At 36.7% G+C, this 20,420-nt stretch overlaps 1 protein-coding gene across 1 annotated transcript in view; it reads left to right on the top strand.

Annotated features, from left to right (window-relative positions):
• The window catches only part of LOC149805235 (integrator complex subunit 7-like), a 76,216-nt gene that overhangs the window by 12,747 nt on the left and 43,049 nt on the right, over positions 1-20,420 (top strand). Inside the window, exons 3-9 of the mRNA XM_089948704.1 lie at positions 178-324; positions 6,328-6,465; positions 7,328-7,457; positions 8,803-9,045; positions 12,152-12,266; positions 15,656-15,772; positions 19,861-19,979. Of these exons, the coding sequence (XP_089804830.1) occupies positions 178-324; positions 6,328-6,465; positions 7,328-7,457; positions 8,803-9,045; positions 12,152-12,266; positions 15,656-15,772; positions 19,861-19,979 (1,009 nt within the window). The remainder of the gene's footprint in view (positions 1-177; positions 325-6,327; positions 6,466-7,327; positions 7,458-8,802; positions 9,046-12,151; positions 12,267-15,655; positions 15,773-19,860; positions 19,980-20,420) is intronic.

Genomic DNA, 20,420 nt, shown 5'->3' with positions numbered 1-20,420 from the left:
CAATAATGCATATTTTTGTGTTATAAACTGATATATCATTTTGTGTTTGTTTTGAAAAGATATATAATTTTTGTTTGTTTTTAATAAATATATTAATTTTGTGTTTGTTACAAAGAGACATATTTTTGTGCAAGCATATTGTAAATGGAATGTTTACTTTCTGTTTTTATTTTTTAGAAACAACTTTATTCGTTGGTGTATCCTGAGAGTGACACAGCAGAGTGAGAAGCACTTAGACAAAATCTTGAGTGTGGATGAATTCATGAAGAAAATTGTGTCTGTCTACTACAGTAATGATCCTATAGCAAGGGCTGTTACACTAAGGTAAACTTTTTAGTGGGGAAACTGTCTTTGAATTACACTTAAGATCAGGTTTTTAAAATGCATGCAGAAATTGCTGCTAAAAAGATCGAGAGAGATATATTGAGTGCTGCAAATTTTTTTTTTCCCTGTAGCATGTATCTATTTACATGAAAAGATATGCTTTTTTAAAATTTATTAACAATATAGGTGATGCAGATTAACCCAGTTTTTTGTAAATTACAGTATATTCGGTTATTTAAAATTTAGTGATTTTGTCCGTAAAGAATGTTTGAAATTTTGGATATTTATTTGTTAGCAATTGCAGGTATAAGGGAGATTTTTATTTTTAGTGGGGACAGCTAACAATATTTTCTCACCCTAACCATAATTGTCTGTCTAGTATTAATTGAATTATTCTCAGCAACACAACCGTCTTATGTTAAGAGCTCATATCTAGCGGATCTGGGAAAGGGTTGTCTTACAGATCTGAGTATTCTTTGCCAGGTGCCTAGTCACTGGGAATTGGGAGCAAGGCGCCAGTAATTTGAGCTCCTACTGTATGGGATAGGGATCTGGCTGAGTCACCCTGACTAGTTTACATTTGTTGGGTGACTGGGAATTTGACTTACGGATGTGAGATTATGAAATGGGATCCCTATTATTATTATTATTATTATTCCATTTTGGCTCTTTCACTACATGCAGCCATGGACATCTGGACCACATGGTAGTGAGCTTGTTGCTGCATGTCTTGGATCTCCATCATCTTATGAAGTTGGATCAAAAAGATGGAGGAGGATAGACTTTCTTCTGCCAGATGCTCTAGGCAGCTGGAGAGTCATCCATGCGCACCTACTTTGCAGGAAACAGTTACTGATTCAGGTTCCTCCTCCCACAAGTCTCTCATGAAACAGTCATTTTGTCCACATAGTCATACCTCCCAGGGTGACAGAGCTGGACAAAGACTTATTTTTCTGTTATGATGTGCACAAATTTGAAACAGAACAGGTTGATATGATACTACCTCCCTTTGGGATCACTGCCCCCTCTCCCTTGGTGGTAAAGGTGACAGAGTAGGAAGGGAGCTGGTCTTTTTATAAGTGGTAAACTATTGCCCAGTGACTTGTATCCCAAACCTTCAGGTTCTGGTGCCTTGAAAAATTCATTTCAGTCTTGAAACACTTTCTTGTACAAACTCTCGACAGATCTCTTCCTCATTCGGTTTTCATTAAGGAGCTCTCTTTGAAGGTTTAGCGAGGGTCAAGACTTTGCTAGATGAAGTAGGGGATCGTCTGGCCCCCCTCCCTCTACATTATGACTTTCGGTAGCTGCTTCCAACTATGGGGTTCATATCCAATCCTGTCCAGCTAAACCACCCACTTTGCATGTTGAAGAGGCTCAGGTGGGCATTTTGATGAGGATCTGGGGTTGCCTTTCAGTGAAAACTCTGGCATCCTTAGAGTAAAAGGGCTAGATCACTGGTAACTGCTGCCTGACATGCCAACATCTTTTCAGCAGCCTTATTCAGCCTGCTGAAAGAGGAATCTCTGTCACCAGTGGCTGTTCATATTTATTGGAAGCAGCAGAAAAATATTCCAGGCATAAGTTGTCCTTGTCCATGGCATTTTCAGTGGAGCTTCTCCACCTCCACAGGGATGTTGTTCTGGGCACATCCAGGATCTTACTAGAGCACAGAAAAAGTTATTGGCCCTTCCCCCTGTCCTGAGGACAAGGGTGGACAGCTGTGCAGAGTGTACCTCTTCTATCAGTTTCTATTGCCGCTTAGTTTAGTGTAAGGTTGATGGATGTGTCCTTTATATTGTAAATAATGGTTACTGGCTTTGGGGTTTTGGGATCTTTCTCCTCTAGTAAGGTCCCCATTTTCTTCCACCAGTTAAATCTGGTGCACTTACGTAAAGGTGTTTACTTCTTTCTTTATAAGGGTACAGTAGAGAGGGTGTTAAATGACCCATCTGCAACCTTCTTCTTCTGGATTTTCCTGGTTCCCTTGAATGGATAAATTTCTGTTTAATTATTAACATTTCCTCCCGAAACATATTTCATATGTGTGATGTGGATTTTTAATGTAGTTTTAACAATTTTTCAGTCATATTGCTATGATGTCTGCATTGTGGCAGTTTATAGTGATATCTATCACTGGGGCATCATGCTGCAGAAATGTATCATGTTCCACCCAGTCACATTATCCTGACACCAGGCAGACCAGTTTTAACACTGACCTCTTATTCGTGATCACCATGCAAGGCAGCTGTTAGTACCATTTTTATATGTCTTTGTGTGACTCGGCCAGGGTTTGAACCCATGATCTTCTGCATGTGGGAAGGCTGTTCTAACCACTTAGGCCATCAGAATGGTCTAAATAGATTTTGGTAGTCATTCAAGATGGAGGAATGCCAGAAGACCTGGTAATTGGACAGTCTCCACTGATCTTCAGGATGCATGCCTTTACATCCTTCTCTTTACTCCACAAAGGAAGTACCTCCAGTTTTTCTTGAATTTGGAGGTTTTCCAATTTTTTGTGTGTGTGCCTAGCCTCTGCACCCAGAGCTTTTACCAGGTCCATGGGAGTAGTTACAACTCATTTAAGGTATCACTAGGTATTTCAATCCTCTGATATTCAGTGATTCATTGATCCACAATGACCATTTAGAGTCCATCAGACTAGATCTATCTCGCTGTTGAACGATAGTGACCAGGCTGGACTTTCTGCCAAACATAGAGAAACCAGAGCTCATTCCATCTCAAGATTTCGTCAAGTGGGATGAATTTCTTCACAAACATAGGGTAGGAGCTGCTGAGAATAAAGACCATGTTTTAAGCTCATATTTTTTTTATCTCTCTGCTGGGAACATTGAGCTCTACAGCAGACTTGTGTCCTCTCCAGTTTTCTTCTTTTATCAATGTGGAGACCACACAGGCCAGGCCAGAAGCTAAATGCTCTGATGTTTTTTAGTTTGAGATTTCCACCATCATCAGATTTGGGGGACAAATTGGGACCAGTTTGTGGCTGGAATCCCTTTGCACCCATGTGACTTCAGCCTGTTTGCAGACATGTCAGATTCTGGCTGGGGCACTCATCTAGAGCCAGAAGGACTGATTCTTCAGGCTTCATGGCCCCAGGAAGAAACTGCACTCCACATCAACAATTTAGAATAAGGGAAGTGTTCTTGGCCCTTCAGGAGTGTGTCCACCACATAAGAGGTCACAGTGTGATGATTTCCTCTGACAACATGTCGGTGTTGGTATTCCTCAGGATACAAGGAGGCACACATATGTCTTCTCTATGCCTGAAGGTTTGGAACCTCCTTGCTTTGGTAACATGAGCAAAAATTACCCTCTGTGTTGGCCACATTCCTGGCAAAAAGAATATTTTGGCAGACATTCTGTCAAGGAAAGAAAATATAGTCCTCTTGGAATGGTCGCTTCACCAATCTGTAGTAGTCTCCCTGTTCCAACTTTGGCTAACTCCTTTGGGGACTTGTTTGCCACCAAACTAAACAACAAGTACCCCGTTTACATTTCTCCAGTCCCAGACCAGAAGGTACGGTCAGTTATTTTTTTAGCCTAAGTGGGATTGTTTGTTCACGTTTGCCTTCCCACCTTTCATGATGATTCCACATTTTCTTCACAATGTCTGGCACGCTTCTACTCATCTCATTTGGACCACCCCTCTGTGGACCCAATGATCATGGTTCAGTGATCTTGATCTGCAGATGAACCATTTGTCCCTCTCCACTTTTGCTTTACGCATCCGTGACAGCTGTGCCATCTGAGCAGACATTTTGCAGAATAGGTCTGCTTCTACTGTACAAGTGGGGATTAGAGGGAATTCACAAGCCATAATTTTGTGGATGTCATTTCTGCCTTTCCTAGTGCTCAAAGCCAATAGAAAACCCAAGCTGGTCATTGATTTCAGCCACTAAATAAATAGATAGCCATGCTGAGGTTCTAAATAGAAATTTCATGGTAAGTCAGATTTTCTCTCCAAAGGGCCTGCTTTACAATCAGTCTCAGATCTAACTGATGAAAATTTTCATGACACTTTTCTTTATAAATTCTCTGCACTCACCTTTCTTCTTAACTGCATCATCACCCTTTCCTGGTTGACCTCATCAACAGTGCATATATAGATGGCATCCATCAAAACCATATGGTTCCCTCTCAATTGGTTTCTAGCAGAAGTCAGGTCTCACCCCATCATATTACTTTGTCCACCTTGAGATGGAATCTTTTTACAAATCTCAACCTTGTTTGGCTTTCTCCGTGCTGATGGATTTCAGTGAGAGTGCTTTTGCATCTCCTGCCATGCTCAGTCTGGTGGCAGATTTCATTGTTTTTGGCTGCCTTTTCATGTGCTATTTGCAAATAACCGTTCTGGTCCAGTGGCACCCCTTTTCCAGTCATGTTGATCACCATGTCATAATCTTGATGGATACAAAACACTCTCTACATCAGTGTTAAGACAGTCTTCAGCTTATGACAGGAATTCCTCTGGAGAAGCCCAAACTGGAGATCACAGTTTGTTTGGAAATCAACATGTATAGTTGCAGAGCTCACCTGTTGCTGTGCTTTACCACAGTTATTGGTAAATGGAGTGTAGAGGAGAAATCACTTCATATCAACCTATAACAAATGAAAGCTGTAGCTGTAGTAATGAAAGCTGTAGTAAATGTGTTTGATTTCTAATATGAATAACTCTGTGGAAGGGTCATTCTCATAGTGTTGAGATATCCTCAGAAAGCTTTCTGTCAGGAATGGGTCAGACCCTTCACACCAAGTTGTCCATTTACCCATCAGTCTTTCATCACATTTGTGCACTTTTGGGTTTACTATACTTCGCCTTTTTTGTAATTTACAGAAAAGCATTTCAAGGGCCTTGAAAAGTTTTGAAATTTTAATAACCATTCAAAATGTTGGAAAAGTCATGGAGTTTTGGTTATTTTGCATTATCCTGTCACATTTTCATTTGCCAGCACAAGAGTTTTACCAACTTAACTATCTTCAATAATGGATTTTTTAGAATACATTCCCCTAAAACTTCACAATCAAACTACATCCAGTGATATTACCGCCATTCAAAATCATTGTAGTCATGGCACTCAAAAGAGAATGACCTGTCTGATGGGATGAAGTATGCCCAAAGTCTGCTGTAAAATATGTTTTTGTGTTAAATTTATATGTTAGGTAAATATTAGAGTTCGTAAATTTACGCAGTAGGTACTTGTGAAATTGGTAAAAAGTTCTTGGAAAAGTTTTGAAAAGTCATGGAATTACATTTTTTAAAGATTGCAGGAATCCTGTATATGGGAATACTTTTCTTTTTTGCAGTAAATTTATTTTCTGCATAGATATTTCTCTGCTTTGCTAATACTTTGACCGTTGACATCCTTTTCATGCAGATGTTAAATCTTCTGGAGTAAACTTTGAAGTTATTGATTTGATTTTGTGACACATTTTCATGTCATAATAAAATGGCACCAGCAGCTGTCTCACTAGGCTCTCAGGTTTAGGAGGTTAGTGTTAGGACTGGTTGCCTGGTGTCAGGATAATTTTACTGGATGGGACATGATGTTATTTTTTTTTAAAAGCTATGTTAAAAATCCCTATCTCACACACACACACACACACACACACACACACACACACACACACACACACACACACACACACAGACACACACAGATACACACACAGACTGACTCACAGACACACACATACTGACTCACAGACACACACAGACATAGACACAGACACAGACACACACACACACAAACAGATCATGTGGGGTCATCCATGTTATGGATGACCCACAACATCCCACACTATTAATTTAATCATACCCAGCAATAATGTACAGCTTGTGTTGTTTTAATGAAAGAGACGAAACAATAAAATTTTGTTTCTTGAGCCAATACTGCTTATTTTGTAAGCAGTTTGTTTATGGGTAGTTTTAAAAACTGTTTTCTATGACAATTGTTATTAATGCTTATACAATCTTTATAGAACCTTGGGAAGTATATCATCCATCATTGCTGAAAGGAAAAATGTCCATCACATCATTGTCATCAGTCTCGACTCCCATGATGCAGTAGAAGTTGATGCTGCTGTTTTTGCTGCAGGAAAATTCTCGGAACAGTCAAAGTATTTAGTAGTATTATTACTCAGATTTTGAAAGATTTTGTAATTGGAGGGAAAAAAAATTTGTCAACACTTATAATTGTCTCTTGTCTGTTGCTTTCTCTGAGATAAACTTTTGTGGAAGGTCTGGTTATATTTGCAGAAAAAAGATAGTTTGTCTTTTAATTCTTAGTTTCAGTTAGTTGACAACCTAATATTATTACTCTCTCACTTTGGGAGAGAGAGAGTGGATCTTGTGGAAAACACTAATTTTGTGTACAGTTAAAATGTTTGTGTACAAATGGATGGTTGCCTTGGTAATATTGTACATTAGAACCTGAGATCAACATGACTAATTTTATAATAAATATTGCAATATGGAAATATTTGCAAAGGATTAGATTTACTTTTTTTGTGCATTATAAATTAAATCCATCACAAAAACAGCCATGTTTTATTGGGATTAAAATTTTTTGACCCTGCAAAATACCATCCCCCCATTTTTCTTCACTTTCTCTCAAACCATTAAATTTCATCCCCATGAATATTGTAGTTTTTCTGCAATATAGCTACTCTCTCATATATGGACTGCAACTGCAAGCTGAAATAGACCTAGATCTGCCATTGCATAATCTGCCAGCAGATCAGGTTCTGTGCAGTTTGTTAGAAGTAATCAGGAGAACAAACAGCAGAAGCACATGATGTAACATGACTATGCTGTTTGAATCAAATTTATAAATGAGTAGACTAGGGTTGAATTTGGATATAGTGAAAATGATGATGTAGTAGTGTGACTTACTTTGTTGGAATATAAATCACTTCAGATTAATAGCAACTTGAAAATGAATTGTACTTGGCCTATAATGTTGTTCTTAACATTTTCCAGAACATTTGCTGCTAACATTTGTAGCAAGATTTCCGAGATGATCAATGGAATTGCCACGCCAGTGGAGCTGAAGCTCCAGCTGATTCCTGTACTGAGACACATGCATCATGATATCGGTACTGCTGCCAAGGTAGGTAGGGAAAGTCTTACTGGTGTTAGCAGGTCACATTATGAAGGTATCACCTTTCCAGTGACAGTAATAATTCATTATAACACATGTATCATATACATCATTATATGGCAGTCTTGCTACAAGACATTATACTCTGTGACACAAAAGGACAGCATATAGGAACATAAAAAGGGCTGGGTTGTTGTATGCTGTTGCACTGCAGGTGTCTCAGCATATAGCAAAGCTAAAAACTGGTGACACCTGGTTGTATCAAGGGGAGGTAATGAGCAGGGGTTACTGTCCTTTGTCTATCTAAAAATAGACAGGATAAGATGTGTTTCATCTTTAGTAGGGCTGGATTCGCAAGGTATCAGGCTAATATGCATAACATAATGTGATTGGGTAAGTTTTCTCAGAGAAACATAATTTACTTCAAATTTGCTTTTTAACCAAAACTTTCATCTTCAAAGAAAAATAGACTGTTATTACACCATGTGATGAAATATGTCCAGTATTAATTTAGAATAAGAAAATAACATATTTCTTATAATTTTCATACTTGAGGGATAGAGATCGTGTATGAAAAAGTAAATGACCCAACATTGAGGAGGGCTTTAAATATCGGCTTGATCATCAATGTTAAATTAATCTACATCAGATGTAATTGCGCTAAAGCAGTTTGCGCTAGTGCAGTATGTTCACTGAATTTGCTTTCATGTGTGTATATTGAAACAAGTTTGAAAATGGATACCTATGACATGGATATAGATATTCGATCAATACGTTTTTATTCTTATACCTTATGATCCAAATAAAATATGCCCTGATATGAGTGGGAGTGGGAGATTACAACTCTTTTCATGCCATTTGCTCGATGTTTAGCTGAAGCTTTTGGCAAAGAGAAAAGTGATAATAAAATGTGTTGTCAATATTTATCAACACTTCATCTAAATTTAGATCTCAACAAAGGATGCTGGTATGGATTATTTTAATATGATTGGAAAGATCTGTACCTGATGGCTTTGATGTGAAGAAAAGGCCGAAAGTATTTGAGCAAGTTCAGAATAATGAATATTATTTCAAAATAGCTAGTATGTATTTTAGAAACTGTTAAAATAAATATAGGTAAAAATGTGAGGTAAAAAAGGTATGCATGAAGTAGATTTTCAATAATGATCTGCATTCATATTTAGTACAAGCAAATAATTATACCTTTTATGGATCATCTTTGTTGTAAAAATTAAAGGGTTAAAATTAAAAGAAAACCCCATTAATTAAACTAGTTTTATTTCACATGATTCTACTTTTTTTAGAACTTATTGATCCTCCAATGAAATTCATATCTCACATCTTTTATTCACAGGCCAGAGCTGTATGTATGTCCCTGCTGTCCAGTTATCCTGCAGAGAATTTCAGCATGTTGACATTACAGACCTTGACCCATCTTGCAGCTCAGTCCCTGGTGGACATCCCTGATCAAGTATCCCTTCTTCTTGACCATCTTGTACACAAAGACCCACGACGTGCTGTTAAGGTGGTTGCATTGCAGCAGCTCAGAAAACTGGCAAAAATTGCCCCACATTTATGGAAATATTCTTTTATGCAGGTAGATAGCTAATGTGTAATTTTGTTGATTTCCATTTGTATGGGGATAATTAGACTTGGATATCTTTTTATCATTTACTTGTCCATGTTAATATTTTGTTGACAAGGTTTGAAAGCTATAGAGCATTCACAGAACCCCTATCTTATTCCTGTTGGTATTGACATCCACACAAATAAAACAGTTTGAAGTGGGTTTCATCATACCTGCAACCCAAGAAGTGGGCTGACATTATTCATACATGTGCATTGATTGTACATTCTTATTCAAGTTTTGCTTGTAGCTCAGAATTTCTGCATGCTGTATAAATACCATTATATGTGGAGTCATGGAACTTGGCAAGGGGATGTATTTTGATGAATATTACAGCTTCGTAAAAAGTAGGTCACTGACCTATATTTCTTGCTTTGTTTTGATTTCTTTTGTTTTTAAGTTTATTTCTCAAGCTCTGTTCATGCTAGAATCTTCAGACTTGACAATTGAATGCATCTCTATTAGTACCAAATGCTTTTCACAAACGAAGGTCACTGTGACCTACATTTGACATATTACTGGCTTAAGATTTTGTGTTTATCTCTTTACTGCCTTGGATGTGGGAGGTCACAGGTTTGAACCCCAGCTGGGTCATACCAAAAACTTATTGTAATGGTACTAGTAGCTGCCTCGCTTGGTGCTCAGCATTAAGAGGTTCATGTTAGGACTGGTTGGCCTGGTGTCAAGATAATGTGACTGTGTGGGACATGATGCTACATGTCTGTGGCATGATGCCCCTGTGCTAGACATGACTATAAACCATCACACAGCAATCATTGTGATGTGACTAAAAAATTGTTAAAGCTATGTTAAAAATCCAAATCACACACACAAACTTGATGAGTTGATGGGTCATGATTGGTTCAGTATCCTTTTTGTAAAAAGAGGTCTCTGTGACCTATAATTCATACTTCAGTGACTTTGTTGAAAGTTTGTTTAAAAAGTTTAAGTGCTGTTTATGTTCTTTTTATGAAATTATGAAGCCTGATAATTGGATGCATCTTGGTTAAAAATCCATAGGTCAATATAACCTACATTGTATGCTTGACTAATATGGGTTAAGTATTTGTTTATATGACCACATAGATTCATCCATGCTTGGTCTGTATACAGAATACCTGACCTGAAGTCCCATTCTGACCAGTACATTTGGAAGTGGGAATAAATATATTCATTCAGTACTAAAGTTTCCATATTAATGAACACATGTATGTAAATGGTAATATGTTACCGTAAAAGGTTAGCTGTGTATTGTACATTTGATTGAGTATAAAAATTAAATGTGTGGACTGCATGCTGCATGTTTTTCTTGTATGGTCTCACCTGTAATGGATTATCAAGTACTTATTGCTACATTAACCAAGTTTATGTTGCTGGCTGTCACTCCAAGGTTATTCAAAGCCTGTGACTTCCACACAGTGAAATCTCACTTCTAGGGCTTGACAATGAAAATAGCTTGACAATGATAATAGCTTGTGAAGCAAATTTTCAGAATGATGATTTTTTTAAAAAAAACTCTTAGTACCTCAACTATTATATCACATAAAGGAACATTCTTTTTATTACCAAATAAATAATTGGTTTACTCCTTGCGTTTACAGTCAAATCTCATTAACTTAGCGTGATTACCATTAAAAATGTTCTTGGATATAATTCAGCCAAGGCATATCTGACGTGTTTGTAGAAATATTATTGTCAACTCAAAACATTGTGGTCCAACTTTGGGGAGAGCTAGTTGTAACAAATGAATCAGAAATGATAAGTTATTGTGGATGTAAGGCTTGAGATTAATCCATTTCAGTCACTGATGTACAATGTGGGTAACATTTTAGTAATTATCTGACTATCATTGGATTGGTTTATTTATAATCAGCATTTTCCCTGTTTACAGGTAAAATGACTTTGACCCATTGTGTTTTTGTTGCAGATTTATCACCTGTGAGTTTTAAATATGTTGAATTGTGGATTGTTACTCATTGTATAAACAATGGTAATAATTTGCATTAAAAGAGAATAGACCATTTGTCAACCAGTTTTACTAAATGTACAGTTTGTATATTTGTGTTCTTGAGCATTTTTGTTAGGAATAATTTCTTGATTTATTGTCCACAATATACAACTTTCTTGATGTACAGGATGTTACCATGCAGTTTTCCCTCGTAAGCATGTCATATAATGCAACTCCAGATACAATAGTGTACTACTACAGACCTCATGTATAAAGTGTACCACTGTACAGTAATATGGTTTGAAATAAGCTAAAGTGAATATTAGTATTAAATCTTGATTACTTTCAGAACAACATTATTTAATTTTTTTTTTATAGATCCTTCTTTATCATGATTTGATATATTGCATCATTCTCTTTATATCACAGTTATGTACATGTTATAGTTCTCACCATAAATTATGGACACAGACTACTGTGTTATAATGAAAGATAGTTGTATTTGTAAGCATTTATCCTCTGAAAGCAGTAACTGCCCATGCTTGTAATATTGTTTAGTCTATTTCGATTTTGAAACAAGATGACAGTCAGTGGAAAGTGACTAAAAGTTTGGATAGTTGTCAGAAAAGTTGGATTTAAATTTTGGTGTAATTGGATTTATGTGAAACTTTACATGTCTTAGCAGTATAATGGAGTATCTTTGTAAAAGTCTGACTTTACATAATTAATCATTTATCATTATTTTTTCATGGTGGACAGGAATAGGTTCTCAAAGGTGGTTGCATAAATTTAACCACCTTGTAAAATTGTTCCTCATGCATATCCGCATAAATTTAACCACCTTGTAAACTTGTTCCTCATGCATATCTGCAATCAGAATACAGTATCATTATTTACTATAGTAAACATTATTGTTCTGTGTGATTGTTAAAAATATTCACTTTCATAGGCCAGACTATTGATGTGGATGTTTTAAAATAAATCGGCCATATCTATGTTACTGTTCAGTGGATTTGAACAGAATATGGGTCAATATTCCCATTCACTTTCTTTATGAAAAAAATGAACATATGGAAATAAGTGATTCTTTTGCTGTCAACTATCTTTATAAACTATACTGTCTTTCAGATATTAAGCAGATTCATCCTGTCGACACCATATGCAGTTCTAAAAATTGGAGGTCTTCATGTCCTCACAACTCTTTCCAAAAGTGTAGCATTTCAGATTTTTTTCATCACTGAAGGTATGTACCATTGAAAATTAAATCAGGAATGATAGTTAAGTAGAAATATTATTGTGCCTGCAGGATATTTTAGAAACTGAGCAGTTGATGAAATATTATCCAGAACAAGTTTGATTTTCAAAAGTTAAAAATCTGTTACTGGGAACATTTCCTCTTTTCTCTAGCTAATAAATTATCTAATCATATCACATTAGGATAACTTTCTTTGTCACCTCTGTATTCAGCTTCTTGGAAAGATGGAAAATGTCTTTCTATCTCTTTCTCTTTATATATATATATATATATATATATATATATATATATATATGCAGATGCAGAATTAGCACCAGAACATACTGTATCCATTAATGCATAGAATCATTGATTAGTCTAATGGGTGATGTTAAGATGCCCTCTCAATTCCCCCACCCCAATTCAGATGCAGAAACAGGGCCAGAACATACAATATCTGTGAATACAGTAGAAAGCACAGGTGATTCCAATTTAACTTTGGAATCGTACCTGATAAAAGAAAATGACAGTGAGTAGAAATGTTGTTGTAATCCCACTGGGAATAAACCTATGCCCTACCAATGAGGCATGATGGCTCACAAGCAAGCATGAGGGTTTTTTGTCTATTACTTGTTGAAGCAGAAAATATTAAGAAAGCAAGCTGGATGTGAAGATTTTCAGTTTGATCAATATGGTACAGTACATCCTTCAGTACCAATATTGCAAGTACTGGACAGAGGAGTATGGGAAAACTGTACTGACAATGCCGCACCAGCCAGTTGTACTGAGCATACTGGTCAAAACTGGTAGGCATATATGGTCTTTGGTATGCTGTTTCAGTTGCTGACCTAGCAGTCCAGCTTTTCAAATCCGTTGTCTACCTTAACAGTTGTCAGGAGTCTGTTATGTCTGAGTGGCAGGTCTGTCAAACGAGTGAACAGACCAATGATTCCAGTGAAATTCATAGGAAAATGACATTGCTTAAGAATCTATCTGATCAAGCCAAAGTGGCCATGCTCAACTGATGATCCATCTTATCACTATTGATGACACAAGCATGCTCACACACAATGATACTTTGTGATGATACTTTGATACATTATTTTCCATTGATGAATGTGATAAAACAGAAATGCTAGAACATACCGATCTGACAAGGGGAATGGTTGGAATTTAGTTCATGGCAGTGATAGAGTAACTTCACACATTTTTCCTCCATCAAATTGACAACCACCACCTTCAATCCATTCTACCTGCAATGTCATGCCTTGATAGATGTAGATGATGATGGTGACATTTCATCATTCAGAATCTTGCCACAACGATTAATGATTGTGAAAATTACTGTGCATCTCTTGTAGCATTTGCATTCCCAGTTACACCAGAGTTTATTTATGGTAAATAAATTGTGTACAACTTTCTCTCCCCACTGGTAAAAGAATTAATGTATAGAGATACTTTCTCCATAATACCTTATCTAGATGTTGATAAGGTGCACAGACAAGTCTTTCATGCCAAGTCAGTGTTATCAGGAACATTGTGTTGACTTCCTCCTGACTTGACTTTGTGCATTTATATTTTGGTCTGGTCAGGAAGGCCACTTATGATCATTACTGTTTTTCTATGTGCTCCCTCCCATTTTGGTTTGCCCCTTCTGTTAGGACATTGAATTGAGGAGGAGAGAAAGCAGGAGACACAAGAGTTTATCTTTAAATGCAATCTAGTATCTTGGCATGACCCTGTTACACAGTTTGCATGAGAAGGGACAATTGTCAACAGAGAATTCGCCATGACAGTTTTCAACAACGAAAGGTCGTATGGTCCTATTTTTGAAGGCAGTTTGAGGGGGAGAGAGAGGAAAACAGTTTCTTCTTTCTCACGCCTTCCATCATTCATCAGTGATTTACTGTCGCTCACACTCTTCGAGTAACCTACCTGAGGTGCAAGGCTACTCCTTTTTTGACAGACTTGGACCAGCCATTCTCGCAAAATGATGGTTGATCCAAACAATGTCATTGGGATTTTTTATGCATTTTTGTTCACAACATGAACAATCTTGCTTCCCACATTGTGTGGTGATAATCATTGTAGAGAAGTTGGACATTATCTCTGATCAGAATTTTGATCCATTTAGGGAAGGAACCCTTAACACGTTAACATCGTATCTTCCTTCCAGATAGATGCATTAAAAAAATTGTTCATGCCTTGATGAAGGCATTGACATTAATGCTGAAGTTGTACCTTGAAGACGATATTACACCAGGACAAATCCGAGTTCAGGACAACCTTGACAGAGAAGGCAGGTACTCCTGGATGACACACTACAAAAACATTTGGTTAGTATGTGTTTTGGTTCACAAAATGAACAACCTTACTTTTCTCATTCATGGTTCAGGGTGGATAATCACTGTTGAGAAGTCGGACCTTATCTGTCCTCAACATTTTGTCCATCTATGTAGAGCTCTTAACACGTATAAACTTAGTGAGTGTCATTCTCCCGAACACATAAAAAGTACAGAACATGCGTCAGAGAAAGCATGAAACAAGACATTTTTAAGAGAAGGGTCTTACAGAGAAAGCATGAAACAAGACATTTTTAAGAGAAGGGTCTTACAGAGAAAGCATGAAACAAGACATTTTTAAGAGAAGGGTCTTACAGAGAAAGCATGAAACAAGACATTTTTAAGAGAAGGGTCTTAGTATTAACCTCTTAGAAATGAATTCATTCTCAGTGCCTTCCACACAGAGGCAGAACACCTTCCATCCATCAGTTTTGATTATGAAGATAATTAAGAAAGGAGGGGCACAGACTGCAATCACTCTGATTGCCCCACAAAGAGGAAACATCCAGGATCAATGATCTGCTTGATTTGGTGACAGACATACCCAGATGAGTCATAGCGACCTTCACTCTTCTCAAGTAGTCGATATTGCCAATATTACAACCATGACCAAAAGACTCCTTCACTCCTAGCTTCTGTCAGGGATGTACTGATTGAAAAAAGTTTTGGAGCTTTAAAATTGTGGAGAGAATCGGAACTGCTGAGGATCCTACACTTGAGGACATACAAGGTGAAGTGTATCAATTTAGGATCAAAAGGTCAAATGTTAAAGTCCGTGTGACTGAGAGAAGAAAAATGGTTTCTGCACACAAATTTCAGTTATCGTCATTGAGGACTACTATACACAGGGTGGGCGTACAATCTGCCATTTACTGCATTCTTGTTAACAACTATGATATCTATGAAATGGTCACAAACAAATTAATAGTAAATTTTGTTTATTCAATCATTAATTAGTAAAAACGTTTTGTCACATATGTGCCACATTTATTTATTTCATTTAGTGAGACTAAGAAGATACAATGTCCAGCATGTTATTCCTTTGCCATGTTTCAGATGTGGACTCAAGTCTGCTAGAAGTTTGTACATTGTGCTATCAACACAGTGACCCCACTCTTGTGAGCAAGTCTCTGGAGCTCTACACACATCTGGCCATTGCATACAGCAAGAGCAGTAAGTGTTGGGTTAATTTCAGTTACAGTCATGTCATATTAATTCAGTGTTGCTGGAGAAAGCATCCAGTTGTATAGTCTTTTTTGGAATCCAATGCACCTCATGCATATATCTAGATATGACTATGTACAAGCACAATGGTGTAAACAAGTAGATACAAATGATTCAGTTCTTTTGAGTGTTAAAATTGTCAAATTAATCTTCTTGCATTCATTCCAGACTTTGTCATATCAGGTGCCACTTCAAGACTTTAATAATGCAAATTAGTAATATAGTCTTGGAGATACCGAGTTCATAAGCTAAGCTTTCATGTAGAAAATCATTAAATAAATTCATGGGGCTGCTGTAGGCTTTGCTTATCATGGACTGCTCTGGCATTGCTTGTCATGTGGTTGCTATAGGCTTTGCTTATCATGGACTATTCTGGCTTTGCTAGTCATGTGGTTGCTATAGGCTTTGCTTATCGTGGACTGTTCTGGCTTTGCTTGTCATGTGGTTGCTGTAGGCTTTGCTTATCATGGACTATTCTGGCTTTGCTTGTCATGTGATTGCTATAGGCTTTGCTTATCATGGACTATTCTGGCTTTGCTAGTCATGTGGTTGCTATAGGCTTTGCTTATCATGGACTATTCTGGTTTTGCTTGTCATGTGGTTGCTGTAGGCTTTGCTTATCATGGACTATTCTGGCTTTGCTTGTCATGTGGTTGCTGAAGGCTTTGCTTATCATGGACTATTCTGGCTTTGCTTGTCATGTGGTTGCTGAAGGCTTTGCTTATCATGGACTATTCTGGCTTTGCTTGTCATGTGGTTGCTGTAGGCTTTGCTTGTCATGAGGTTGCCATATCTTGCTTTTTCATGGTCCTGCTCTGTGTTTTGAATTTACAGCGGGAAAAAATAAAAGAGAAGAGTTTTTTTAATTGAATGCTGGTATAATTCGTTCCCCAACTTTGGACAAGCAATTCAATTGGCTAATGAGATGAGGTGATTTAGTATGTCATTGTGGTGAGATGATCTCATATTTCACGTAAACATGGAGAGTTTCAATTCACTGCTTGAGACATGCCTCCTTCCTCATCTGTTTATAAAGAGATGTTGAATGGTATCCTTTTAAGTTTACAATATAAATTTGGCTTGAATGATGGCAGAAGGTATGTCTAGGTACATCTTAGAATTGCCAAAAATATCTTTGTAATTTCCCTTGTAAAATTTTTGACCTAAGTGACTTTTGTCATTGCCAGCAATCTTACCTGACTTATTTGGCAGAGATGTCACAGAGTTGTGATTGTGAGGCACTGTTTTATGTGGACTGGATCTGATTAAGATACAGCTGTCCTTTGTGATGGGGTGGTCCCTTGGTTAATAGACTGTGGAGTACTTTGGACTCATCTATATTTCTAAAATAGGATACTGGAGCTATGATCTTGGTTCCCTTTAGTGGAAAACATAACAGAAAGTTGTGAAAAGTTTTCCTCCTGGGATTCCTTAGATTTTTAATGAGATTCCTGTTGAGAAATAGAGTTAAATTTGCTACTTTTCTGCTTCAAGGAAAACTGAATGAGAACTTTTTTGTCAAGTGCATTCATTCATTTCTTAGTAGGGTGATCATTTTATAGGTCCACACAGGTGAAATGATGCAAATAAACAGAGCTGAAGAGTTGATTCAGGAGTTTAAATAGGTACCATGTGTGCCTTCATGTGTTCATAGCAAACCACTTTAAAGTGAATTATCCATGGTCCGGAATCAAGGATAGTGGTTTTACAATGATATTTACTGTTTATAAACTTAAAATTATCCTTCCTAATCTATAATACGTTTATTTTTGTGTTTGTATCTCTAGACTGCTTGGTGTCTCTAAAATAACCTTAGCATTATACATCGGTATACCATAAGCTTTTGTTAGAAATGTTATACTATACACACTTTCATCACACGCAATCTTCTACACCATTTAAAATTATTAAAGTTGTATGTTGTACATAGAGCAGTAATATTTGAATAAGGTGTTTTTGCATGTAATGGTCCAAGCAGAGATCATAAATCACAAAGACTTGTTACGTGACTTTCTGATCATTTAGCTCTAAGGTTAAGTGACCTTGTGGTGAGTCCCTGTTTGTGTTTGTGCATTGTGTGTTGTGCATCATGTGCCCGTCAGCAATTGCTATATTAAATTTATTCGCAGAAACCACTCAGTCAGTTTTGCCAAAATGTGGCATAGAACATCTTGGCATGAAAGGTTTTCAGATCTGTATAAACGATGCTGAGGGGCCCAGGTGGGAGAGTGGTCAAATGTGTTCATCTACACAGATCACTCACATATCACCTGTGTCTGCATAGGCTCAAGTCTTGGTCTTAGAAAATGTGGGTGTGTGATAAAGGTTGGCAGTAGCTTCCCAGAGGTTCTTGGTTCTTCCTGGAGTTTTCCTGGGTTCTTCCTCCACCAGATATTCTGGGTGCCCTGTGTAGTCTATTATATGCTGAAAAATGATGAAAAACCCAGAACAGCAATGAGAACAAATGATGTTGATCTGTCATAAATTATGGCTACTGCCTCTATAATAGTACCCCCACCCCCACCAACTGAAATTACTTCTTCTCAAAAACTGCTGAACTGAACTTCGTCAAATTTTGACAGAATGTATACTAGCAGGAAGACCATTAAATGATGCCAATTTATCTTCAAATATGGTCACTATTACTAAAAATAGAAAAACCAGTATTGAAGATAGAATTTTTTTTCAGTGACTTCACCAGAACTGTTCAATAGAATTTGATGAAATTTATCCAAAAGCATCATAGTGAAGACCCTTCAGATTTATACAAATAATGATCCACCATTGCTAAAAAAGACAAAAAAAAAACTTTAAACAACTTCTTCTCAAAAGCCATTTAACAGAATTTGATCCAATTTGGCAGAACACTTCCTGGCATAGAGGGCTTTCAAATTTGTATAGCAGATGCTGATTCACCCTTAAATTTGGCCACCATATCTAAAAAATAGAGAAAACAGCTTCAAACGACTTCTTTTCTAAACATATTAAATAGAAATGTGTACCAAACATGAGAGAAAGCATCCTGGCATGATGATGTCAGTCTGTTATCAAATATGGCCACCATTATTACAAATAAAAAAAATCTATGATCTCTTCTTTAAAACAGCTAAAAAGAATTTGATGAAGCTTGATAGAAAGCATATTGGCATGAAGACCTTTCTTACTTATACAAAAGACACAAAATATGTCATTAAAATATGGGCACAGTTACTAAGTAGACAAAAAAACATTTAAGTGACTTATAAAAAGTAAAGAACTATCAGATTTGACAAAAGCATCCTGACATGGAAGACATTCAGTTTTATACCACTGATGCCAATTTACCATTAAAAAAAATACGGATGACGTTACTAAAAACAGAAAATTACTTTAAATGACTTATTTCTAAAAAAATGTACTCAACAGAATACAAATGATGTCGATCCATAGTCAGATGTAGCCTTTCTGGTTAACAGTAGAAATTATTTTTAAATGACTTCTTTAAAAAATGATAACTATACTTTGATCAAACTTCAGTGAAATTGTTTGCAGATAAAGCTTTAAATTCATACAGATGATGCCGATCCACCCCCTCCTTAATTTTTTTTTACACATAATTATCTCCAAATACTGCGGAACAGAATTTGACCAACTTTGACACAAAGCATCCTGGCATACTGACCATTATGTATTGGACAAATGGCGTGTTATCAGATATAGATGAAAATAGAAAAACTAGAAAAACCTCATAACAGTTGTTTTGATAAAATATGCAATCAACAACACTGGAAGAAATTTTAAAAGAAAACGTTCTTCTAACTCAAATTTCTAATCCAAGTGTCCTTGCATTTGTCTATTGGGCAGGTGTCACACAAGTGAGTTATCTCAGGCACACTTGGGCATCTTGTTAAGGAATGACATTTTCTCAGTATGTGGTTCTAGTGCAGTTTGAAGGTCATGATAGGGAATAGAACCATGATACAGAATAGAGTCATCCTGAATAACAGTTCTTTGCAATTCTTTTCTTCTTGGGAACACTGAGCTTATTTTTTTTACAGAGGGTTCTGTGTGGTTAAGTGGCCAAAACGTCGTTGAGGATGCTATGATTGCCCTGCAGACCCAGACGATACTTGGGCCCAGCTGTGAAAATACAGCACGTGAACAAGAAGCCCTCAAGGTGACGTATAATCCATTTCTTATCTCCTATCTATTTTCCATTGTGCAATTTTTTGTTGTTGTCTTTATCATGTTATCTTTTAAACCAGTCTCCTGCAATTCTCTTTTGTGAAAATTTAAAAAAAATTAAATATATCTTTTGGTGTTATTTCAAGACATTACACTGCATGAAAATAGATTGTGTAAGCATTGAGGTTGTTGCACAAAGTACATTCTTTAATTATTGCTGTTTTAGTGTTTTTAAGCACCTGTGCATGAGAGAGTTATTTCCCTTTGTTTTAAATGAACAAAGGAAAAATTAACTTGAACTTGATTACATTGTAGAGAAAATGGATTTGTACTGGTGGTGATAGGTTGTGCAGTTTGGGGACAATAGTCGGATTGCTGAGATGAGATTAGGATAAAATGTTAAAGTCACAGATGATTTTTGAACCAATAATTT

This window comes from Sinohyriopsis cumingii, chromosome 2 (genome assembly GCF_028554795.1).
Source record: "Sinohyriopsis cumingii isolate HCF-2022 chromosome 2, ASM2855479v2, whole genome shotgun sequence".
Classification (NCBI taxonomy): domain Eukaryota; kingdom Metazoa; phylum Mollusca; class Bivalvia; order Unionida; family Unionidae; genus Sinohyriopsis; species Sinohyriopsis cumingii.
The sequence above is the reverse complement of the archived record's forward strand: the minus strand, read 5'-3'. Positions and strand labels throughout refer to the sequence as shown.